Here is a 26,309-nt window from a genome sequence, read left to right as displayed (position 1 = left end):
GTGCTTCTGCAAGGTGCTTGGGAGCACTAGTAATACAGTATTACCTAAAGACAATTTCAGGGGTTGAAATGCTTTGAAGCTAGGCTGTAGTCCCTGTGAGAGCTGTTCTACTTTTGTCAGAAGCTGTGTTCAGCCTCTCATCTCCTTCTGTATTGGCAGATATCCTTAGGGAAAAGGTGGCCTAAATGCTGGTCTCATATCTCTGAATTTCTGTGTAGATTTTGACCTTAGAACTTTTCACTATACTGATAGCTCTCTGATGCATTCAAGCAGATTTAAAAAATTGTCCAGCTTTTCTAGTTGCCTCAGCAGGAGGTTTGGCCTAAATTACATAGTCTGCCATTGCTGGAATCAATGTATAATTTTAAAACAGCAGAAGAAAACTCATGGGGAGATCCATAGTTGTACTCTAGGTCAGGATCTGTTTGGCACAAAATGCTCTCCTTAGGATATAAAGGAAGCATATATCTCATACATAATTCCAGCCTGTATACTTAAAATTCCAGCCTGTAATACACATGTTCTAAAGCAGAATATACAATTAATGTACCTAAGGGATTTTTGTCTACTCGGAGAACAGCAAGCTTGAGTTATAACCAATCAGGAAACACTATTAACCACGTCTATCTTAGTGGCTTGGAAAAAATGATCTGAGTAATTACTCAGATGGAGTAGAATAGGAAATGAGATGATTTTTTTTTAAGATTTTGTTTATTTGACAGAGAGCAAGATGGTGAGTACAAGCAGGGGGAGGGGCATAGGGAGAGGGAGAAGCAGGCTCCCGGCTGAACAGGGAGCCCAATGCAGAACTCGATCCCAGGACCCCAGGATCATGACTTGAGCTGAAAGCAGTCACTTAACCAACTGAGCCACCCAGGCACCCGGAAATGAGATGATTTTTAAAATGGCATTTAAAATATAAGCCTTGTTGCTGTGTTTACACATGTTTTCTGTCTTGTCTAAGGCTTAGGGTGGCTCAGTCAGTTGGGCATCTCTTGGTTTCAGCTCAGGTCATGATCTCAGGGTTGTGAGATGGAGCCCATGTCAGATTCTGTGCTACCAGGGAGTCTGTTCGAGATCCTCTCCCTCTCCCTCTGGCCACCTCCCTCCCCACCCCATGTGTTCTGTCTCTAAAATAAATACATATTTTTAAAAAGTATAAAATTAGGGACACCTGGGTTGCTCAGTTAAGTGTCTGCCTTCAGCTCAGGTCATGATCCCATACTGCTTCAGGCTCCTTGCTCAGTGGAGAGTTTGCTTTTCCCTCTGTTAGCCACACCCCCTGCTTGTGCTCTCTGACAAAAAAAATCTAATAAAATCTTAAAATTAAAAAAAAGTATAAAAGTAACTGTAATGTACAGAAATGAATTGGTTGTCTCCTTGTGTTATTCTATATGTCTGGCACTTAATGGTATTGCGAACCATCTAAAACTCACCACCACCCACCTTCCAATTTACATTAATGCATGTCAGAATCTATCTCCCAAGTTGTTTTTTAAATTTTTTTTTTTTTAAGATTTTATTTATTTATTTGACAGAGAGAGATCACAAGTAGACGGAGAGGCAGGCAGAGAGAGAGAGAGGGAAGCAGGCTCCCTGCTGAGCAGAGAGCCCGATGCGGGACTTGATCCCAGGACCCTGAGATCATGACCTGAGCTGAAGGCAACGGCTTAACCCACTGAGCCACCCAGGCGCCCCTCCAAGTTGTTTTTTAACAAAGTTTGCATTTATTCTCTTATAGTTCTTTAATATTGTCCTTGGATTCGCACAGTTCATTTCCAGACACAGTGTTTCAGTAGAACCAAATTATTTTTGCTTCAAGTGTTTTTTTCACCAGAGAGCCAATTTACTGTCTCCTTTGATGAACAAATATTTAAGTGGTTATAAAAGAAGCTCTTAAACTTAATTTTTTCATTAGCTTTAATATAAAATCATTCTAAGCATGTCTTAAGTTTGTGTTTCTAAAAAAAATTTTTTTTAGAGTTACGAAGTTGCAACTGCCCTAGAAAATCGAAGCCACAAGATTCGGTACTCAGATTCAGTGGAAAATGGATCAATTATCTTTTCTCTTTCTGGTATGGTGTTTTTGTTAACTATCTTGATTTAAGCCTCTTATAAAATACATGAGTATAAATTCTAATAGTTGTAGTTCAATAACCAGGTAATAAGTTTAAGGTATTATCTTTTGGGAGAAGTAAATGTATAATACTCCATTACTACTGCAAAAGTAGTCCATGTGGCCAACCACAACATACATTTCTGTTTAGATTATAATTGGGGGCACCTGGGTGGCTCAGTCAGTTAAGCATCCAACTCTTGCTTTTGCTTCAGGTCATGATCTTAGGGTTGTGAGATCAAGCACTGCCTTGGGCTCTGTGCTAGGCAGGGAGCCTGCTTAAGACTCCCTCTCTCTCTCTCCCCCTCCCGTTCCCTCTTTAAACAAATGGAAAACTAAAGCTGAACCAGTGTAATCTGGCAGAGGACAGCAAAAACAACATACTTTGGAACTAAGATGCAAGTAGAACAAAGCCATCTCTCCAACAGTCAGTACTTAAAGTGTTACCAGTATTAACAAGGAAGCCAACATCACAACATTGGTCAAAAGCTATATATAAAAATAATATAGGAGAACGTTTTTTCAGGATTTTGTACAAGAGTTTGCTGAATATAATGGAAACAAATACAAAAAAAAAAAAAAACCAAACTCAAATAGAGACAAATAGAAATTCCTCAAATCATAAAATCGTAAAATACAGGGCCATGGGTAAAATACAGGAAGGAATTAGATTAGGATATGAGAAGGCTAGGGTGATGGGAAGGGAGCAGCACAGAGCACAGGTTTGTGGTAGGGAAATGACTAAAGTGATAAAAGAAGTGGAAGTATTTTACCAGGAGGGTTGCAGATAGAATGGTAACTTTAGCAGAAACTTTGGAAGATAGGCAGATTTCAAAATCTTCTAGAAATAAAACTATAGGCTTAAAGTGATCCGACTTCAAACTCATCCTTCCTGGTTGAATAGAGAGCCCTCTAGGGAGAAGTGAAATGTTTTTGAATAACTCCTGTGTCCCTTGTCCACTTATATATAGTATCTTATTTAATCTTCTCAATAAACCTATGAAAGAATTATTATTACATTCTTATAGATGGGAGAACTTAGGTTCAGGAAGGTTTATATAAACTGCCCAGGTTCATTCAATTAGCATATAATAATATAATCACTTTACTCAGATTGCCTTCTTTAAAGAGCTATAATTAGATCAAATATTCCTTCAGGACTTTTCTTACAGGCCTGATATTATTTCAGAAATCCTAGATTATGGGATGCCTGGGTTGCTCAGTTGGTTAAGCTTTTAAGCATCTGCTTTTGGCTCAGGTCAGGATCCCAGGGTCCTGGGATTGAGTCTCAAATCGGGTTCCTTGGCTCAGCAGGGAGTCTGCTGCTCCCTGCCTTTCCACCTGCTTATACTCTCTCTGACAGATAAATAAAATCTTAAAAAAAAATCCGAGATTATCTGCTTACAGAGTGTTTTAATTTAATAATAATGTTCTCTACAAAGGTTTCTCTAAGAAATAGTTGAAGGTTTAAGATTTTGATTTCCAGTTTTTAAAAAAGTCATTATAACATACACAAAAAAAACCAACTTTTAACAAAATTAGGCATTACTTTCATTGTTAAGTTCCTTAATTTGAAAATTGTTACTGACCAAAGTTGTTTCCTCTAGCATGTCATACTTTTATATAAAGCATTTCAAAGAATTACCTAAATCATTTTGTAGTATAAGAATTTTGTTATAACAAATTCTGTTCCTTACATTTGGGTCCTGACATTTAGAGCTGTATTATAGCCACTTTTGTTGATTCTACAGAGTTTACAAAAAAATTTGCTTATTACAACAAAGTGATGTTTTATATTATGCTCACCTTCCCTAGGGCTTGCATTTTTATTGATGGATGCTAAAGAATGCTTTATATCAGCTGAAGAAATATTTCTAGCCAAAATTGAGAAGTTTATTAATATTCACCAAAAGAGTTTTTTGGTTCTGTCTGCTGCCCTCCATGGGCCTGAGGAATGGAAACTGATGTTCAGGATTCAGCAGAGGTACAGAAGAATAGTACTATAGACTTTTCTTAAATCACATGTATTTACTTTAGTTCTTAATCCTTTTCAAGTAGGTGAGTTGTTTTGCTAAAAGATAGACACTATAATGTTAACTTGTCATATTTAATAAATTCAGGTTTAATGTCTATTCCGGGAATCAGGGTGACAAGTTTGAGTTCATGCTGATTTCTGAGATTTTCCTACAACACCAAAACAAAAGTGAACACTATTTAGTCTCTTAAATTCTGGGTATAAAGCCGTATCATATCCTCTGTGGAATAGGGCAGGGCATGACAGACAGTAAGGTTTCTGTCTCCTTTCTGCTTAACAGATGTCTGTGTAAGTTATATGATCTATTTAATTTATGAATTATTTTTCAGATTCCTGGGTAGTAACTTACGGATACTTCCAGTACACAACACAGTAAATGCTATTAATCTTATGTGCACTATGGCTAAGGTGAGTCACTAGGAAAATGATGCAAATATAGCACTCATAGATTTTAGGGTTTCTGACTTCAAAATGCACACCCTCTTGAGCAGAATTATTATTCTGCTTCTTTTCCCCTCACAGAAGTTGCTCTTCCAGCATGCAGTGCAGCTCTTTGAAGCATGAACTCAGCCTTTCTTCTCAATTCACTTCCAGTAGCCACTCCAAGAATGACTAACATTAGGCCAAAAGAACATTTGGCATATATACACTGCATTGGCCCTACTGGTTTCTTAAATCTTCCTTCAAATTCTAAAATATAATTATTGATCAGGTTGTAGTCAAGAACTTTCAAAGTGCAACATACTATTTTATAGAATGATCTTCACAAGTTGTCCACTCTCTTTCCATGCTTGTCCTTCCCTGTGAAGTGTGCCCTAGGCAGAGTTAGGTGATTTTTACTCTTATACTTGGAACAGATCTCCATATTAAAGCAGTTCTTAAAGTATTCTACTTTTGGCTTGTTTGAAATTCCTTAAAGACAAAGACCAAGCATTTTTCTATTACTTATAATTAACTCACACATAGTATTTAGCACAAAGAAGATGATTAGATACTTGTTGAGTAAGTGAAAGTTTTTTATATGACCCTTATTATAAAATGATCCTAATATAAAAAGTACTTATTTCTGTAAATAATGTTGCATGTTTATAACTTCTTACAGAATGCCTCCAAACCATACACAGATAGCATTTGCTATAGAATGATAACAACTGAGGCTTACATCATTGAGCAAAGTCCTGTTTGGAAAACACTTCAGAAGTTAAAACTGAGTAGTGATTCATGTAACCCAAATTAGAATAGCAATTACAAAAGTTCTTTTGGAAGAATGTTAAAATAATTAGACCAGTTAAATTAAAATGTTCAAATATATATTTAAAGATTTTTTTAATTTAAAAGAATAAAATATATATATGATTAAAAATGATTTTCAGTTTTGCTGAGTAATTCCTTTAATAATGTTTAGAAAAAATTGGCACATATACATATTATAAAACTCAGATGCAGTTTCTTGGTGATACAAGTTAAGTTGGAAGGAAAATATTTACTACAAAATAAAAACACAGCATTTTCTAACTAGCCTCTTAAACTAAAGGAAAAGTCATGTACACTTTTTAACTTTTCCACAAGGGCTGCCAGTATTTCTAAAATTAATGTTTGCAGATGTGTTCGTATTATAACTGCTGCTAGACAGGTGGTGATGGAACTGTGCCCCATAAGACTTCTGAGGTAGGGAAAAAAAGGGAAATTAAGTTAACCAGCTGGCCTAATTGAAAACCTCTCTGTACACTTTTACAATGGTATGATATTCCTATTTGACACCAGGAATTCTGAAGTATAAGAAAGCATCTAATTGGAACATAAAGTGTAAAATGTATTTATAAACTCACTACAACTATATGAAGGAAGGCAATACAACTATATTTTATGAGATTATAATAGAATATTATCAGTTTGTATTAGATTTTCAACTAAGTAGGATTCAGAATACATACATGGGCATTATTTACCATGTAAATTATCTTTTTAAAACCAAAGACTACTACTGATCCAATATGTGTCATCACAGAAACCAGTAAATGAGAAAAGCTACATTTATTTTTCTAGCAGTACTTTACAGAAAAGTCTTTATAAAGGTATTAAATAATCATAATGGAAAATAAAGTATTTTACTAGTTTTTATTTAGGAAATGGAGGTTTCACTTTATCCCAATATTTTCTTCAGGGGTAGACTTTGTTTTTATTTCAATGAGTTCTTCTACTCGAGCCAGAACACTTTCAATCAAATCAAATGTGAAAAGAGCTGAATGTAGGACCTACAGTGCCAAGGGAAATTAGTATTATATTAAAGTTGCTGTTAGAGCAAAAAAAAACAAAAGTCTTCAGCTGGATATAGCTTAGAAAATTTCAGATCTACCTTAAGCTGCATTTCAGGAGGCATATTAGGGATCTCTTCTCCACCTACAGTTACAGAACAAAGATCTTTAGACTTTTGGACTTCTGTAAGAGAAGAAAAAGAAATCAGGTGTCACATTTAACCATTAAAAACAACTCCCAGATTTCAATAATGAATTTATAAGCTACTTTCATTATTATACCCATTACAGTTAAAAAAAATTTCTAGTAATGCCTTTAAGAAATACCCCCTAGCTATACAGAAAAGAGCAAAAGATTATTATAGAATTGTTTGCTGATTTAAAAAAGTAATTCTGGATCTAAGATTCTTTTTTGTAATTTGCACCAATTTACTTGAGGGTGAGGATGGAGAGAGCCATACCCAAGTTAGTGTAATATCCAAACAGAAATACTTGTAGTATAATTAGATTCTTAATCAGAATTTGATTTTAATCTGGTTTTAAACCAGAATATGCTTCAATTTGGTTTAAATCTTTGTTAACCTAATTTCAGTGTTAACTGGCTTACAGATCTGCTAAAAATAATTTTAATTATAAATAAAATAACTTAGCTGTCATGTTTCCTTGTTCATTAGAAAATAAACAAGTATGAGATAAAAAAAAGTTCTTTATTTTGAATATAACTAACAGTTCTAAAAGTTGACTAATTTCTAGACCTAACCAAAAATAAAATTGCACATTACCAACCTTGGCTATTTTCTTGGCTGTTTTTAATTTCTGCTTCATAATGTGCTTTTGACATATTAAGTCCTGTATGGAGTGGCTTTAAGAAATTATTCTCAATCTTTCCAAGTTCTGTCCATAATCCAGTCTATTCAGAAGAATTAATGAAAGAATTAGTTTTTTGGCTCAACGTTTCTTGATTGCCTACTATTATTAAACCCATGTTAAGAGTTAGAGAAACAAAAATAAAATCTGATCTTGCCTTTCAAGATAGTTTCCTGTTTAATATATTCATTACATCTGGTTATTTTATGTGAATACCAATAAAAACAAAAATGTACTTTGGACAGTGTACTCATTAATACACCATTTGGACAGCTCCTAATTTTGAGATCTGTAACTTACAAGTTTCATTCATGAGAAAATTATTTGAGAATAATCCATATAATGAGACATTTATTTTCCTGTAAAAACCATCCCTATTTATGACTACATTATATATTCCTTCAACTCATGACCTTTCAATTGATATCCTTGTCATAGATCTAGTTTTAGAGGATTCCTTTCCTTCCCTCTTGATGGAAACATTTTTTTCTTTTTTTTTTTTTTTTAAAGATTTTATTTATTTATTTGACAGAGAAAGCATAAGTAGGGGGAACAGCAGACAGAGGAGGGAGAAGCAGGCTTCTCCCTGAGCAAGGAGCCCAATGCAGGGCTTGATCCCAGGATCCTGGGATCATGACCTGAGCCAAAGACAACTGCTTAACTGACTGAGCCACCCCAGCAACCCCCCCCCCTTTTTTTAAGATATTATTTATTTGAGAGAGAGAGAAAGCAAGAGAGATTACAGAGGGAGAAGGGGAATCAGACTCCCTGCTGAGCCGGGAGCTCAATGTGGGTCTTGATCCCAGGACCCTGACATCACAACCTGAGCCAAAGGCAGACGCTTAACTGATTGAGCCACCCGGGCGCCCTGATGGAAATATTTCTAACACAAATTTGTTATGAACTTTCTGGTGATCAATGTAGACAGAGATCTTACCTAAAACAGCTTAGGGTTATTCTGTCATCCATATTTTAAGCTTTTATTCCAAGACTATTTCCTCCTATATACTTAAAGGACGAGTGTCATAAAGTCTTAATATTATTAGGAAGAAAGGAAAATGGGAGGGGAGGCGCTGGAGGTAGGGGAGAGGGAAAGAAGGAGAGAGAATTGGGGATGAAGAGAGAAGGAGGAGACAGAAGAGGAAAGAGAAAATTCAGTAGTATTATTAAGTTACCAGGTACTCTTTACAAAGGAAAATATCTTAGGTAATAAAAGGGAAACTTAGGAACCCAATTATCCTTAACTAGAAGTGGACCACTTGAAAACCTATTTTGTAATCAACTTTTAATTATTCAATTTTAAATAGTTAGTATTTTGGGGGCGCCTGGGTGGCTCAGTGGGTTAAGCCGCTGCCTTCGGCTCAGGTCATGGTCTCAGGGTCCTGGGATCGAGTCCCACATCGGGCTCTCTGCTCAGCAGGAAGCCTGCTTCCCTCTCTCTCTCTCTCTCTGCCTGCCTCTCTGTCTACTTGTGATCTCTCTCTGTCAAATAAATAAATAAAATCTTTAAAAAAAAAAAATAGTATTTTTTACCTTGTATACAAACATCTCATAAAATAGATTTTATTCATAATTATATAGAGGTTCTCAAACTTCACTGTGTTAGTTAAAAATGTAGATTTCTGTGCTTTACTTGAAGACTGAGTAGATTTAGGGTTAAACCCAGAAATTTGCATTTATATGCATAAAAGAACAAATACCCAGGTGATTCTCATTAGGAATGTATGTGAAGTTACAAAGATCTAAAATGGCCATATCCAATGCCAATGAGAAACCGAATTTTTTTTCACGATATGAATTTATCTATTTATTTAATTAACATATAATGTATTTTTTGCTTCAGGGGTACAAGTCTGGAATCAGTCTTACACAATTCATAGCACTCACCATAGCAAATACCCTCTGTAATGTCCATAACCCAGCCACCCTCTCCCTGCCCTCCACCCCCCAACAACCCTCAGTTTGTTTCCTGAGATTAAGAGTCTCTAATGGTTTATCTCCCTCCCCAGTCCCATCTTGGAGAAACTGAATTTTTAATTAAAAAAGTTTTTAATTCACATTTTAAATATTCAGATATAGCTACTAAATAAGTATTTTATTTATTTGAGAAAGAGAGAGCCAGCATGAGTGGAGGAGGGCGAACAGCAGGCAGAAGGAGAAGCAGACTCCCCCCTGAGCAGCAGGGAGCCTAACTCAGGGTTCAATCCTAGGACTTTGAGATCATGACCTGAGCTGAAGACAGATGCTTAATTGACTGATCCACCCAGGTGCCCCTTGTTTTTGTTTTTTAAAGATTTTGTTTATTTATTTTAGAGAAGAGAGTGAGAGAGAGTAGGCAAGCGGGGGAAGGAGCAGGAGAGGGAGAGAGAATTTCAGTGAGACTCTGTGCTGAGCATGGAGCCCAGTGAGAGGTTTGATCTCATGACCCTTAGATTATGACCTGAGCCAAAACCAAGAGTTGGAGGCTTGACTGACGGAGGCACCCAGGCAACCTAAGAGCTTAGTTGTGTTTTTTTTTTTTTTAAGATTTTATTTATTTATTTGACAGAGAGATCACAAGTAGATGGAGAGGCAGGCAGAGAGAGAGAGAGAGAGAGAGAGGGAAGCAGGCTCCCTGCTGAGCAGAGAGCCCGATGCGGGACTCGATCCCAGGACCCTGAGACCACGACCCGAGCCGAAGGCAGCGGCCCAACCCACTGAGCCACCCAGGCGCCCCAGCTTAGTTGTTTTTAATGACAATAATTTAATATATGGCCCATAATCCTAAAACTTATAAGGCAATAAAATTGTGGCAAAATTAGGTTACAGAAAATCCGTTGTGCATTCTATTCAGCATAATTCTACAAATCTTCCATATGATGAACTGTAATAATTTTAGAAGCATGTAGGAGTGTAGAAGCTGTGGAAATAAATTTTCTCTTATAATAAGTTTACTAGATATTTAAAAAATACTACAAAGAAAATCATTTTAAGATTTATCTTCAGTGTCTAGAAAAATTAACTTAAGAATCAAAAAAAGTAGTTATAAGGATAAAAATAAAAATGTGAAGTTTTCACAAATGTTTGCTTTTAATTTTTCCCAAGTAGAATCACTTATGTAGTAATGAAAGTTTTTTCAGTTTTAAAGCTTACCTATATAATTCAAAATACACCACTGAAGCCTGTCTCAAAAAAAGGAAGACTAGGGGCGCCTGGGTGGCTCTGTGGGTTAAGCCTCTGCCCTTGCCTGGGATCAAGCCCCGCATCGGGTCTCTGCTCAGCGGGGATCTGCTTGCCACACCCCCTCACCTGCCTGCCTCTCTGCCTACTTGTGATCTCTCTCGCTCTGTCAAATAAATAAAATCTTAAAAAAAAAAAAAAAGGAAGACTAAGTAATTCTGAAACCTAATGAAATTTGTTGCCAAAACAGACAGGGACCTCGCAAAGGATAGTCAATCATGATAATGAAGAAATAAAAGAAGGAAATGAATAACACCCAATTTCCCTCCTCCTTATTTGGAAAGGATTCTTATTTATGAAGTAATGCTACAGAACTTCTATTGTTTCCATTATTAATATTGTAATAGTAAGGAATGTGTATCACTGAAGTCATCTGGCTCTGCAAATAATATACAAAGCATATGTTTCAATAAATGAAAACCCAAAATATGGACGATACAGAATTATTTATACATGTATATATATATGCCAGATATTATAGTTTTTTTCCTAAATGAAAAGCAAATCTGCATACATTACATAACTCAGTTTTTAAAAATTCCTGATACTTGTGGCCTTTATAATCTCCCGTGGCTTCCCTTGACCCTTCAGTCAACATACTACGATATCATTTAGGGCAAAAATGGGTAAGCAGTCAGATGGGAAAGTATGTAAGTAGATAGGATAGAAGGTGAGTGATAAAATTATTATGGGCTATGTATTAGAATAAATTACTATAATTGGAAACAATTAACATTTAAAGATACTTATCAAGATAAATAAAGATACCAAACAGAACACTAGGTATAAAAACTAAGTTGGTTTTACCAGTACAGATGGAAGTTCAAGAACAGTTTTGTGAAGCTGAAGTGTGGGAGAAGGTACCTATAACTTATGCAGAGATAATAGGATGAAGAGAAATAGGATGAAAAGGAAAATGACTTTTGAAAAGACTAAATCAGCTCACAGCCACCCAAAATAGCAGGAAAAGAAATTGATTATTATTCAATTATGAATCATTTTGTTTTGTACTTAAATGATCCTGTTCTTAATTTCCCTGTATACCTTCTGATTCCTTCTCAGCTTTTCATCTGACTAGTTCTCCTCTCAGCATGCTTAACTGGTCAAAAATAGGTACTGGTAGAGGGTGCCTGGTTGTTGGCTTACTTGGCTGAGCATCTGACTTTTTTTTTTTTTTTTTTAGAATTTATTTATTTGAGAGAAAGTGAGTGAGAGAGCACTGTGGAGGAAGCAGAGGGAGAAGCAGATTCCCCACTGAGCTGGGAGCCCGATGTAGCGCTGGATCCCAGGACTCCAAGATCACGACCTGAGCTGAAGGCAGATGTTTAACCACCTGAGCCACCCAGGTGCCCTGAGCATCTGATTCTTGATTTCAGGTCATGATCTCAGGGTCCTGTGGCAGGCTCCCTCCTCAGCAAGGAATCGGCTGGAGATTCTCTCTCTCTCCTTTTGCCCCTCTTTGTGCTCCCACCCTCAGGCTCACACTCTCTCTCAAATCTTAAACAAAAGTACTAGTAGGAGTCTTTGAATAAAACTACCCATAATTCAGCCTCACTAGGGCATCATTTTGTTTCTTCTTTAATCAAACTTTATAAAACTCAGAAACTGTCATTTTTTGATTAACCATAGCAAACAGATTTACCTTTCATGTATCTGTCTGTATGACCTGTTAAAACTGCACTTGGGAGAAATGTTTCTGTGATGAACAAATAGGTTCTTAAGATGTCTCAAATATATCAGGTTGCCATCTTGCACTCATTTTTCCCCCTGATCTCCTCAGTATAAGAATTCATAACGGTAACTTGCATAGTAATACTTTGGAATATTTGATTCCCAAGAAATTTTTTTTTTGAAGAGTTTATTTATTTGAGAGAAAGAGAGTGAGAGAGCACAAGCAGGTGAGAGTGGGAGAAGTAGGCTCCCTACACTCGGGGCTCAATCCCAGGATCCTGGGATCATCACCTGAGCTGAAGACAGACGCTCAACAGACTGAGCCACCCAGGCACCTCCCTAAGAAATTTTTTTAAACCATTAAATAAGAAAATGATCTTATAAACTGGTTATATCCTTTTCTTTACCATACAACATTTGAGCCAAATGTAAGTGAGGCATCTGTGGATATAATAGGAGATATTCCACAATCCTTAACTGCTCTGCCTTCCCTCTCTGGGCAGAGTCCCATTTGCTGCCTCTGTAGCATACTGTGTTCCTTACCTAATAAATTAATCACTCTTAATCAAAAGATTCTTTTTCTCTCTGTCAGGCAAATCAGATCACTTATAGGTACAGCCTTTCCAGATTACTAAAAAGGTAAACTCATATCTTACTCCAAGGACACCTTCCTAAAGCCTCAGGGCCTCCACTGTTGTTGAATTTCACTTACCATCTTTTCTATTTTTTACCAGAAGCTCCTTTAGGAGTCAGGATATACTTTGTGATTCAAAGGTTCTGGCCATTGCCTAAAGTCATAGCTATCTCTACCACTTACTAGGTATGTGCCCTTGTGCAAGTTAAAGATCCTTTCAATGCCTACATTATCTAAAATATTAAAAAATAAGTTGAAAAGGACACAGATTACCAATGTTTTGTATTTGATAAAGATTTGGATAACAGATCTATCCATTTTTGAAACTCAGAGATACACACTTAAAATCTATGCATTTCATGTAAATTTTATCTCAGAAATTCTAACTACAGACATATTTAACTGTTTACTGAAATATTTAGGGGAAAGTATGCTCTTAGTAGTTTACAAATAAGACACTGGTAAACAGAAGGTAGCAAGATGGATATATGATAAAAGTAGACTAAAATGTTAATGGTAGCATCTTGGTGGTGGTTAAATCAGTGAGGGATCACTGTAAAATTATCTTCAACTTGGTTGTATGTTTAAAAAGCTTCACAGTAAGATGCTGGGGAAGAATAAGCACTAGTCAATAGCAGCAAATAACTATTTTTGACTGAAGAGGGATAAACAGGAGGTCAGTTCACTGAATCTACTAAATTCAGTCAAAAGGAAACTACTACTTTTCTTATAAACTTTTCATTCCAAATCATGATTAAATTTTCTTTTAAAAAGCTCTTTGGCATCGGGTGCCTGGGTGGCTCAGTGGGTTAAGCCTCTGCCTTTGGCTCAGGTCATATCTCGGAGTCCTAGGATCAAGCCCCACATTGGGCTCTCTGCTCGGCAGGGAGCCTGCTTCCCCCCACCACCACCCCGTCTGACTACTTGTGATCGCTATCTGTGAAATAAATAAATAAAATCTTTAAGGAAAAAAAAGCTCTGTGGCATCCTTATATAAAAGTCAGGGGCTCCTGGGTGCCTCAGTCTGTCAAGTGTCCCAACTTCTGATTCAGCTCAGGTCCGCTTGACTTCAGGGTGGTAAGCTCAAGCCCCGTGAAAAAATACTATCATTTTTTAAATTACTTTCTTAAAAAAAAAAAAAAACAAAAAAAAAAACACACAAACCCAAAAAGTAGATTAACTACATATGTGATTCAGTTATAGTTAATAGAGATGACGCATTATGGGAAAGCAACTATTAGAATAGAAAATAGGTAGAAAGAAAGAAGATAAAAAGCAAATCTAATTTTACTGTATGACAAATATCCCTCAAATAGTTTTGTCTTCACTGAATACCTCTAATGATGCACTATTAAGAAAAAACAATAAACTTCCTACACATTATCCAGAAGGTGATATTAACAGATTTCAGTTTTAGTGCTAAAAATGCTTCAAATTAGTCATATCTGGTGAGGGGATACCAAATTATTAGCTGATTTTATTTTAGACAGCTTAGACTTAAATCATGACTTACAGGTGGAGGCAATTAAAGACACCCAAATATATGCACACTCCAAAAATTTAGTTAACTCAGGACCTGCATTAATCTATGTATATCTAATATATCCAACATATCTACATACAACGCTTGCAGCAAGATGGCAGAGGTTCAATAAGAAAAGGAAAGGGAAGCTGGGTGTGGGTGGTAAGGGCTCCTGGGAGTTCAGGTTTTAGAATAACTGCTGGTACTTCTCCTAGCCTTTGTAGCTGGGTAAGATATTAAATACTGGCTTGTGCACTTTGAATATACTGTTTTGTTTTTTAAAAAAAACTCACTTACTTGATTGTCTTTTTCATTATCTTTGATAACCAAATATCTCAATAAATTTAATGAAGCCATTATCCTGTTAATTAAAAATATATAATCTGTTACTTACAGTACAGTTTTATATAATCAGCAATTTCAATGAATAAAATAAGTTAAAACTTAGGGTATATTTTTACAATTGTGTTTGCCATTAGAAATTACTCCTCTTAACAAATCTTTTGGAGTAGTAATTATCACTCTTGTTCTCCAAGTTCACAAAATGCAATTGTGAAAATCGTTATCTTTCATACTTGAAGGTAACATCTCTTACTGCCTGAATTTTAAGATTCCTTTTATAAAAGCTTACAACCACTGCTCATCATCCATGCTAGTAGACTGAAAGTAAAATTAGTAAAAAGTTAAGAAAGTAAAATTTACTTAAAGTGAAATTAGATGTCCTAGAAAACAAAACAATAAAACCCAAACCAAATGTTATATACATGAAATTCTTAGTTTTTAGACACCAGTGCTATAGTTGCAAATCCCTATGACTTGTATATTATATGCAGGGCACATCACAGGTATAAAATCATTCTGTTAGTCATACTTTTGGAAAGAGGAATTTTTAATTTTGTTTTTACATAGCATCTGATTACCTAAATGTGAAAATCTTTATGTAGTTTTATGAAATAGCCATAGTTCATAAAGTAACAGGAAAATACATCTTATTTGTTTAGGTTCACTAAGCAGGGGTTTCACATTTTATTGTGAATTTACTATGTGAACCTTAGTAATGGTTACCTTACCTATCTGAGTTTTGGAGTAAATCTGTTTCAGCACCCTCTGGGAGAAAGAGTACCAAATCTAGAAGTGAAATCAGCTGTGGGCCTGTAAACCATTTGTTGTTATGTGTTCTCTGAAAAAGCAAAATAAAAATTGGGAAGGGTTTTAAATAATAGTGATTAACTCATGTTCTTCTAATACCTTCATACTATAAAAAAAAATTACACATTTAAAAAATACTTTTTAACCTTTCATTTCCATTCTTTCACACTTTTCTAGACACTAGAAACAAGATGCCAGTTTGAAAGCACTGAAACACTCTGTTTTCAGTATAGAATTACTATTCATAAACAGAGTAGACTTAAATTTCCAATAATACTTCAGAAGTATAGAGTGAAATGAAGTCATAGTCTCAGCTCAAAGAATTAATACTACTTCAATATACAGTTAACAAAATTTCAAAATCCAGGTTTTTAAAAAATAGAAATAGTGAAAAAATATGCCCTAATACATACAGAAAAAGTCCATAGGAAAAAGTCCACATTAATGTATTCTACAAATGAATCAATATAGCCTACAAAGTAAAAAAGATAATGAACACCTTAGCTATGCTCTTACCTTTAATGACACATCAATTTGATTTTTGATATTCTGAATAATGAAAGCCTCCACACCTGAATGATTACTTGTATTCAATAAGCACCTTAAAAGCAAAATTTTAATACATTTGAATTTATCTTCAACTGCATTATACTTAAATGATGATGAAAATTTTACAAATTCAAATGGGCCATGTGTTATTTCTAGAAATAAAACAAACAGTGAAGACAGCAAGGTGATCAACCAATTACCAAGTCACTTGTGGTTCTTGCTCTAACCAGCAAATTTTATTTTAACTGGAGATTTCCAACAATAAATTTCTATTAAACCAAATGTGAATCTTTTGTGCATATAGTTGCAATGATTTGACATGGCAAAAATGGACACTAGTAAAATAGCCTAAAAACTCCCCCAAGTTATTCCCTGTGAAAGTAGATTAGTCTTGTTAGACTAACTTAATTACAATAAAAGGAAACTCAGTTTGACTGGCTTAAGAAAGGGGGATCTCCTGGTAGGAATACAGGTAGATAAGAACAGGAAAGCTGGTATGAGACCTAAGTATCAAATTAAAATTTCATAAACCTGGTCTAAGTCTTATTAATAGAAGTGAAGATGGGATCAAGCGTGCTAATATTGGCCAATCCTTAAAAAAGAGTTCTTGGCACGTTGCCCAAATCTATTTTTAACTCATTTTTATTTACTACCAGGTGTGTCAACAAACTAGGTCTGCAGGCCAAATTCAGCCTGGTGCCTGTTTTGTTTTATTGGAACACATCCACCCCCCTACTACAAAGACAAAGTTGAATAGTTGTAACAGAGACTGTGTGATGCATAAAGTCTGCATTTGCTTTACACAAAGATCTGCTCTTTAACTCAGAAAGTTGCTAGAATCTTTTCCCCCTTAAATAGCACTATTAATAAACTCTATTAACTTACAGTAAATAGCCTATCAAAGTTATAACTCCAGAGCAATTGATTTCAACAGTGAATAATGGAGATTATGGACATGTAAAGTTCTAGCAGGAGCCTTATCAATCTCTTATGTAATCTCTCTCTAGTTTTTTAACTTTAGAATATTTTAATTAGTTAAAATGAAATACTATTATTCATACAATATGTATCCATAATATTTGACTAACTCTTCTCTACCTATAGGGATAAGAGAATTATAATAAGGCTTCCAAATAGAGTTGACTTAAATGTAAAACATACTTAATTACTATAACCTGGAATAATTAAATAGCATTAATTCAGTGTTTAATCAGCTACACACTTGACAATCATTCTTGATACCTACCTAAATAACGTATATTTGCCTTGTGAATCCAACTTGTTAATATACAGTTGAAGCATAGCTAAACTCTTTTTTCTCTAAAATAAAACAAATAATATTGTTACATAAGGTGAAGATTATAGTTGACTCTTGAATACCAGGAGTTTGAAATGTGCAGGTCCACTTATAAGTGGATTTTTTTCAACAGATACAGTATAGTAGTGTAGATGTTTTTTCCTTGTGGTTTTCTTTCTTTTAATGTTCTTAACATTTTCTTTTTTCTAGCTTACTTTATTATATGTATATAGTATACAATACATCTAAAAGACAAACTGTATGTTAATCAACTATTTTGTTATCAGTAAGGTTTCTGGTCAATAGGAGGCTACTAGTAGTTAAGTCTTTAGGGAGTCAAAAGTTTTATGTGGCTTTTTGACTGTGCTGGAGGTTAGCATCCCTAATCCCTGTGCTTAAGAGTCAATTATAAATTATTCATTAAATTTGCTCACTGTAATTCATTATTATTTAGTCCCAAAACATTTACATACCAGTGTCTCAATGGGGCAAAGTGTCATTACTTTGACTAAGCCCTGGAAATAAGAAATAAAATTCAGATGTTAATAGATTATACTGACAATAGGCAACTATAGTATCAATGGTGGATACTAAAATTTTTTAAGTGAAGATAGGAGATTTAAAAATTAAGTAAATTTGGGGCACCTGGGTGGCTCAGTGGGTTAAAGCCTCTGCCTTCGGCTCTGGTCATGATCCCAGGGTCCTGGAATTGAACCCCCCATCGGGCTCTCTGCTAGGCAGGGAGCCTGCTTCCCTTCCTCTCTCTCTGCCTGCCTCTCTGCCTACTTGTGATCCCTGTCTGTCAAATAAATAAATAAATAAATCTTAAGAAAAATAAAAATTATGTAAATTTTTCCCTGAGCCTCTTTCTTCTTCTTCTTCTTTTTTTTTTTTTTACGATTTTATTTATTTGAAGGGAGAGAGAGAGGAACATGGCTTGAGGCAGAGGTTGGGGATGGGAGCAGAAGGACAGGGACAAGCAGACTCCACACTGAGCAGGAAGCCAGATGTGGGGATCCATCCTAGGAGCCTGAGTTTATGACCTGAGCTAAAAGCCAACTGAGCACCCAGGTGCCCCTCCCTGACCCTTTCATTCCACTGTTACATCAAAGGAAGCTAAGTTCGATCCATTTTGTAATTAAAACTGAGTGGGGTGTTACAAAGTGTAAATTTAGAAGTCAGCTGTAATTTACAATTCTGTCTAGAGCGGCAAAAAATTAAATCAGACATGCAAAAATATAATCAATTCATTAAAAACAATCAGTGTTAATTTAGTAACAATAGCCATGTTTTTCTATGTAAATAGTGGAAAAACACGTTTAATACATCAACATCTTAAGACCTACTTGGCTATGATAACTAATAAGTAGTATGAAGTAAAATAAAATCACAGGAGGAAAAAGCAAAATGTCTTTCTAGTAATGAGTCCATGCATGCCTTGACGGAGTCTTTAAGACTTGAGTTACAAGTAAAGGAACTTCATTTCCAAGCATTTCCAAGGTTCCTATAAAAACATCCCTACAGAAACAAAGTGTTAAAGAAGGAAATTATGTTTTTGCACTAGGTGTTATGCTATCAACTATGATAGCCATTAGCCACATATAGCTATTTAAGTTTAAAATAATTTAAATTAAATTAAAAATTCAGTTCCTTAATCAACTTTAGCCACATTTAAAGCGCTCAGTATGGCTAGTAGCTTCCATACTGTGTCAAAGCTAGAACACTTCCACCATCACACCAAGTTTTACTGGAAACATGGCACCAGAGGTTCCAAAGGATATGGAGAAGGAAGTAGGGGAGGAGTCTGAAAAGACCTTTACTTAAATTTAGAAAAAGAAGGGGCTATGTCAAAATTAGAATACACATTTCACTTACCTGAGGTACAGTAAGAAAGCTCTTGATTTCTAAGTACTGGTGAAGTAGACTGTTGTCTTCTATTCTCAATAAACCATTCTCCAACAGATCCTACAGATTAAAATATATGCAGAGATACATATATAGCAAAATCAACAGCTATATTTATTGACAATGGCTGTGTTTATATTACAATGGATGCAAACAAATCTTACCACTCCTTTGGAGAAAACAGACTCTTCTGTTCTGGAAGAGAATATTAAAATTTATCAACATGGTTTTCTAAACTGTTTAAGAATGATTCCTCATTTTAGGAAAAATAAAGCAAAAATTGAAATTTAAAGACTTTAAAAATATGTATCATTAAGGAAAAATTCTGAGAACTTAGTCAAAATTCTTCATCCATGTTTGATTATCTTGTGACTTGGTTACTGACATCCGAATCTGACCACAATCTGCCCTTTCAGGGCTTCTTTCCTAGTAACCAACCAACAGATCTTCAACAACAAGTGCTAAGAAACCAATTATACACGATATACTATGTATTTGAGTTGATTAATCTGTAAAATCTTTTCAAATAAGAAGTAAATGCTTTCCATTTGTGATAGTATTTTTTTTAAAGGTGTATAATCTTTAACTAAATATTTAAGCTGTGTGGCAAAAAATATTATCTAAGGCCTAAGTTCTTACCCTAACCATGCAAGGAGTCAAGTGTTTTTGTTTAATGACTAAATAGTTTGGAAATCTTAAGAATATAGAACTTAAGATTCAAATCAATAGATATTCTGATTGTATGATTATAAGAGACTAAAAAGAATGTAAAATCATTAAGACATACATAATACAGTAAATTTACAGAGTTAATAACTACTTGTGCCAGGAGACCCTTGGAAATTCCTGCCTTGTAGGCCGAGGCTTTGGACATTTGCCATGTTACAAATCTTCCTTCACCTGGGAAGAGATGGGATTGATAAACTGTCACTAATGTTCCTATAGGATATTACTGAAGGTCCTGATTGATCACAAGAGATAATTTAAACATGTTACAAGATAACACAATGTGTATAGAGTTTTGCAATATTCTTCAGTATCTGGAAGAATTATACATATTTGTTACTTGGTAATTTTTTTAAAGAGAAAGACTTGCATTCTTAATGCTTCAAATAAGAAAAGTTATTGGATATAATCACTGTCAATAATTTAATAATCTTTAAATTATGAAAAGGTGGGGTCAAGACATCTCTTTCCTTTCAATGCAGTTCAGATTGTGTCCATGAAGCAAAATCATGGATGAATTTCTTTTACTGACCACCTCTTCTTAGATCAAGGAGGCTACAGTGGGACAGAGGTGTTTTAACTTTACTACTTTTGAAATAAGGGAAGAAACCACAGAAGCATATGACTGAAAATTCCCTTAGAAGACAGTATTTTAATATTTAAAAGAGATTTTTTGTTGTAAAACCTCTTTAACTCATTTGTCTCATATTTACATCACTGTTTTATAAAATAACCAATTAATTAGGGTCTGGCAAAGAGAAGGTAGTTTCCCCCACTCTTAACAAGAACTACTTTAATACTACTATTTAATTCTGAGATGCCATCTAAATGATCTTACCTTTGCAAAAAGACTTCAATATGTCCCATATTAAATTGCAAAAGGTACGATGGGCTAAAATAGACAACATACATACATATTTGTATATATCACATACACGTACATTTTTAGAAATTTTATATACACAAATACTGTTATGGGTTGAATTGTGCCCCCCTCCAAAAACAAATGTTGGAATCCTAACCTCCAGAAAGAACCTCAGCATATGACCTTATTGGAGATAGGGCCACCTTTTTTTTTTTTTTTTTTAAATTGGGATGGGCAGGGACAGAACAAGAACTTCCCCACCCTGGAGATAAAGTGAGGTCATTAGTGCGAGCCCTATTCTAGTACAACTCGTGTTCTTATATTAAAGGTAAATTTGGGGGTGCCTGGGTGGCTCAGTGGGTTAAAGCCTCTGCCTTCGGCTCAGGTCATGATCTCAGGGTCCTGGGATCGAGCCCCACATCGGGCTCTCTGCTCAGCAGGGAGCCTGCTTTCCTTCCCCTCTCTCTGCCTGCTTCTCTGCCTACTTGTGATCTCTCTGTCAATTAAATAAATAAAATCTTAAAAAATAAATAAATAAATAAATAAAAAGGTAAATTTGGACAGAGACAGACACAGAGAGAAGGCTATATGAACATGAAGGCAGAATGGAGTGACAGATCTACAAGCCAAGGAACATCAAGAATTGCCAGCAAACCACCAGCAAACAGGGGAGAGGATGAAACAGACTCTCTTTCAGAGCCCTCTGAAGGAACCTGTCCTGCCCACACCCTAACCTTGGACTTCTTTCCTCCAGAACTATGGGATAGTAAATTTCTGTTATTTTAAGACTCCCCAGTTTGTGGCAAACCAACATATGTACCTAAGTCATTCTGGTGGTAGTATGATTAAGAGTACAGGCTCTAGGGTCAAACAGAACTGTCTGGAAGGTAGCTATGCTCACCACTATACCACCATGACCTACTCAGAACTGTTTGAATCTACCTATCCCACTAATTAAGTTGTATGTATTGACTTATATCCTAAATTGTCTAAACCTGTTATTTTCATCTGGAAAATATGAATGCTCTATTTCATAGTACTGTAAAGATTAGATAATGCATACAAAGCTGTTTAGTACATGGTGAACATGGAAGTGGTAACCATTATTGCAGTATTTACACAAAAATATATCCCCAGATATATTCACACATAAATATATAAATGTATATAAATATATAAATGCACGCAAAGACACCTATGGCCTGTAAGACAAGCACATTATCCTTATTATCATGGATATTAAAGTCCAAAAAGTATTACATTATAAAATTATATATTTATTTAAAAAACAATTTTGATAAACTTTATAGGAAAAGGAAGATAAGGTTAAGATAATTACAAAAGGAAGATTCAACCTAAATTGGGCGATAAGAGACTTTCTTCATAAAGTGACATTTAAAGTTAGAGATGGTCTAAGCATATACAAAGGCCCTACAGCAGAAAGGTTCTATTTGAGTAAGAAACCAAAAAAAGGTCTGCGTCACTGAAGCATAGTAAACAAAAGAAAAGGCAGTAGAAAGTGAGTCAAGACAACCAAACAGGGACCAGATTATACATCAGCTTGTCTCATGTGAAGATTTTTAGACTTTAGAGCAACAAATAGCCACTGAAGTGTTTTCATTAAGGGACTACTCTGTGTTTTGAAAGAGCTGGATTAAAAGGGATTAAGGATATATAAATACTCAGGATTACATGAGTAATCCAGTTAATAGATGATGGCAACTTAGACCACCCCATGCATGAGTAACTAACCAGTTCCCTCCCTTATGGACCCGGGTGATCCCAACAGCTTCAAACCAAGCCCTTGAGTGTGTCTGGCTTCATACTTTCTGATTCTTGTCCTCATCATTATGTCTGTTTCAACCCTACTCACCCCCCACCCCCAAACACCTTTTCACTATTTGAGTACTACCAGCTTTAACAGATGATAGGCAGTATTATTAATAAAAATAGCTTTTGTTTATACTTCATTTAAAATGTATTAGTACATTAATAAACATACTGGAAATTAGATTAATGAGTTTGATACTCATTGATAATTTTAGAATTGCATGAATAAACCAAACATTAACTCCTACCTTAAGACCATTGGAAGCTGATCAATACTGATGCCCTGTACAAATACCAGATAGGCCAGAGAAGCCATAGAGTCTGCTAACTGTTTGTCTTCTTCTTCCTCAAATTCAAGATAGTCCCAAGTCCTCTTTTTCCTTCCATGATTAAAAAACATTTTGGGGAAAGGATGTCCAACTGCTGATAAAAAGCCCTGTAAAATAGATTAAAAAAAAATAAGCTATAGCAGGCAGGCTCTAGTATGTCCTTCCCATCCTCCCCAGCCACATACACATCATGTATAATCCCTTCCCCTTGAGTGTTGGTGGGACCTGCTGGACTTGCTTCTAACCAACAGAGTATGGCAAGATGTCACCACATGCTGAGATTATGTTATGACAAAAAAAGGATTTTTGCAGATGTATTTAAAGTTCCAAATCAGTTGATCTGGGGTAATTCAGAATGGTGACTATCCTTGGTGGGCCTGACTTAAGCAGGTAGATGACTTTTAAAAAGTGACCAGGCCCTCCCTGAGAGTCAGAAACTCAACTCTGTAGGCATTAAAGAACTAAGCTGCCATGTTATGAAAGGGCCTACAGAGAGGGCTGTGTGGCAAGAAACTACAGACAGCCTCTAGGAGCTGAAAGCGGTCCCTGACCAAATAGCCAACAAGCAAATGGGGACCTCAATCTATACCTTCAAGGAGATAAATTTGCCAACAACCTGAGGGACCTGGGTGGAAAGATGAAAAAGTTTTAGAGATGGGTGGTGGTGACAGTTGCATGACAATGTGAATGTATTTAATGCCACTGAACTGTACCCTTAAAAATGGTTAAAATAGTAAATTTTGTTATGTATATTTTATCACATTTTTTTTGAAGTGCTTCAGAGGTATTTGAGAGCAATCTAAAAATGTGACATACAAATAGCATGAAATGATAGTAAACTACTCAGATGAATACTCTAGGAACAGTGCTCCACTGACCACTGTCTGACTAGACACAAGGAGTGGACAGGAGAACACTGCTCAGTGGCAACAGAGACTTTGGAAAAAAGTGCTGCTATCTCAGGTCATAAGGGTTCTTGTGTCCTAAGAGAAAGATAAGCATGAGTGGATAGGACTACTGTTTTATCTTTTTTTTTTTTTTTAAGGAGGGAAGAAGAGAGAAAAAGGGATACTCAGGAAACATAAGGCCATTGCTATTCCTCTTATGTTCATTCTAACTAAAGTATCCTAGAAAGCATCTCATCTTTAGAATCCAATGGAATTGATCTGAATTTTGGCTTCACCACTTATTAGCTGTGAGATATTGGACAAGTTACCTAATTTCTCTAAAGCCTCAGTCTCCTTATCTAGAAAATGACAGCATGTCTATATCAAATATTTATTGAGAAGGTCCACAAAAAGAGTAGAAGATAAGGTTACAACAAACTATTATATAGAGGTAAAAAGGGAATGAGAAAAACAGTTAAATCAGAATGAATACTGACCTTCCACATATTCACTCATTTATTGTAACAAATACTTGAGTGTCAGGCACTGGGCCTGACACTGTGGGGAATTATAAAGCCAAATAAGACTTTTCCAGCCTTCAGGGAAGTAAAATCTGCTGATCCCAGATGGCTCCATTAGTCATTTCAGAACACAAAAAAGAACCATGGGAAATCATCCTTAGTCACAAGAGACTGCTATTCAGCTACCAGAGGCTAAATATATACTTGGTGTACTGATTTTCAAAGCCATGCATTCCTGTTATAACTAGAAGACAAAAGTTTACCGTACTTGGATTCCAAATATCCTCTTAATCATGAAGCTCCATTTTTTCATTCTGCCAATACTAGATATGTAGATTTTTTTTTTCCCAGAGTAGGATTAGCCTTTTAAAAAATCATTATACATAACCAGATTCTTCAATGCTGCTTTAGGATATCTGGAGTCCACCTGTGTCCAAATTAGGGCCTCCACTCTCTACCCACACACCATCCAGAGTCTTGCTAATACCCAGATGTACCTACCACTCTATAATTTCTCATGGCAGCCTTGGCCCTTTTAGGCATGTTCCTATGGTGAAACCCTTGGACATTCAAGCACTTCTATATCAAAATAACTTCTGCCAAAAGAGGGATAGCTGAGGCTATCAAGCTCAAGCATAACACACTTACCTGAACTTCTCCAGCACAGAACAGAAGGCACCTCCTCACATCATCCCCTACCCTCATTTCACCTCTACTTTTTTCTTAATTTCTAAAATTTTAATACACTTCAAATTAGGGTGCCAGGTTCATTTCAGCTCCTTCACTGCCAAAACTGAGGGCAGGGACTGCTTTTGTTCTCTGCCTTTGTCTGTGATGACCAAGGTATACTAGGTATCTACTGCATTGAACTTTTAAGTCCACATTATCCTTCTTTTTCTTGATCTTGATGGATCTGGCATCCTTTCACCTGGCCATGAGCAGGAAGTCCTTGGTTTCTTTGATTTTGGGAAGAATGGTTATGAGGGGCACAGGGAAGCATGTGGCCGGCACAGCAAGTGGCAAAAAAAGGAGCCACCTCTACTTCTCCTTTGCTTTGTGCTCCCTCACTTGTCTCTACTTCTAATGCTCCTTCTGCTGAGATCTTAAAACCTCTTCCCTACACCCTCAACCTCTTCATAGGATACTTGCTCTTATTGGTATAATTAAACATGACTTATTTCTGGTGCAAGCTGTTCATCCTCTAACACCTCTTACACAGCACAGTCAGGGAGGCAGCAGTGAGGAAGGCTGGTATGGGTAGAAGTTGGGTATTATCTTGGTCTTCCTCTATTCTCAAGCAAAAGCACATTTTCCTTTCAGACAGATACCACACCGCTTTAGCTGTCCTCATCTCTGCCATATGCTGACTGCCTGGTCATTTCCCCCACATTCACTAAAGACTCTGGTATCTGTTCACAATCTTTTCTCTATCCAACTCCTGCGACCATACGGGAAAAAAATTTAATGTTCACATAGGAAACTCCTCTAACAGGCCAACCTCATGGCTCTTGATTTCTGTATTCCAGTGATCTTAATTTCTAACTCATTTCAGCACATAATCCCAGCATTTGCAGCTATTCCACATTAGATACATAAACCCCAACATCTCATTTTGTGACAACTTCTTATCCTGTCTCTCTTACCAACCTGCTTTTCTACCGCTGAATTCTCTAGTTCTGGGATCCCTTCATCTAACCTACCTTTTTGTCCCCTCCTAACTCCTTCTTTCCCTGTCCAACCAGCACATTATTGGCCATTTGAACTATTTATACTCTGTATTTCCTTTAGCTCCATCTACGCAATAAACTGTCAGCTTTGGGAAAATAGCTACAAACCACCTCCTCTACTTCTACAACCAGCCACTTGAGTACTGCTGGCAAAACATCATACACAAATACAAACTACTACAGCTAAAGTTGTGGTGTCCAAGAT

The 26,309-nt window shown here is 35.9% G+C and overlaps 2 protein-coding genes across 3 annotated transcripts in view; one reads left to right on the top strand and one right to left on the bottom strand.

Moving 5' to 3' along the window:
* The window catches only part of C4H1orf146 (chromosome 4 C1orf146 homolog), a 47,231-nt gene extending 41,797 nt beyond the window's left edge, over positions 1–5,434 (top strand). The window contains exons 3-6 of the mRNA XM_047725070.1: positions 1,982–2,075; positions 3,932–4,100; positions 4,481–4,559; positions 5,254–5,434. Coding sequence (XP_047581026.1) covers positions 1,982–2,075; positions 3,932–4,100; positions 4,481–4,559; positions 5,254–5,388 — 477 coding nt within the window. The 3' untranslated portion in view covers positions 5,389–5,434. The remainder of the gene's footprint in view (positions 1–1,981; positions 2,076–3,931; positions 4,101–4,480; positions 4,560–5,253) is intronic.
* An 821-nt stretch (positions 5,435–6,255) lies between these two features.
* GLMN (glomulin, FKBP associated protein) overlaps positions 6,256–26,309 on the bottom strand; it is a 41,807-nt gene continuing 21,753 nt past the window's right edge. Inside the window, exons 8-19 of one of the 2 annotated variants that reach the window (XM_047725068.1) lie at positions 22,889–23,076; positions 20,784–20,837; positions 19,384–19,414; positions 19,190–19,279; positions 17,788–17,829; positions 17,264–17,337; positions 15,985–16,069; positions 15,390–15,499; positions 14,617–14,680; positions 7,193–7,316; positions 6,508–6,590; positions 6,256–6,406 (exon numbers count right to left, since the gene is read on the bottom strand). In XM_047725068.1, the coding sequence (XP_047581024.1) occupies positions 6,290–6,406; positions 6,508–6,590; positions 7,193–7,316; positions 14,617–14,680; positions 15,390–15,499; positions 15,985–16,069; positions 17,264–17,337; positions 17,788–17,829; positions 19,190–19,279; positions 19,384–19,414; positions 20,784–20,837; positions 22,889–23,076 (1,062 nt within the window). In that variant the 3' untranslated portion in view covers positions 6,256–6,289. Of the gene's footprint in view, positions 6,407–6,507; positions 6,591–7,192; positions 7,317–14,616; positions 14,681–15,389; positions 15,500–15,984; positions 16,070–17,263; positions 17,338–17,787; positions 17,830–19,189; positions 19,280–19,383; positions 19,415–20,783; positions 20,838–22,888; positions 23,077–26,309 lie in introns of those variants that run through there. The other variant, XR_007126538.1, reaches the window with a different exon arrangement.

The sequence above is a fragment of the Lutra lutra genome, chromosome 4 (assembly GCF_902655055.1).
Source record: "Lutra lutra chromosome 4, mLutLut1.2, whole genome shotgun sequence".
Lineage (NCBI taxonomy): Eukaryota > Metazoa > Chordata > Mammalia > Carnivora > Mustelidae > Lutra > Lutra lutra.
The sequence above is the reverse complement of the archived record's forward strand: the minus strand, read 5'-3'. Positions and strand labels throughout refer to the sequence as shown.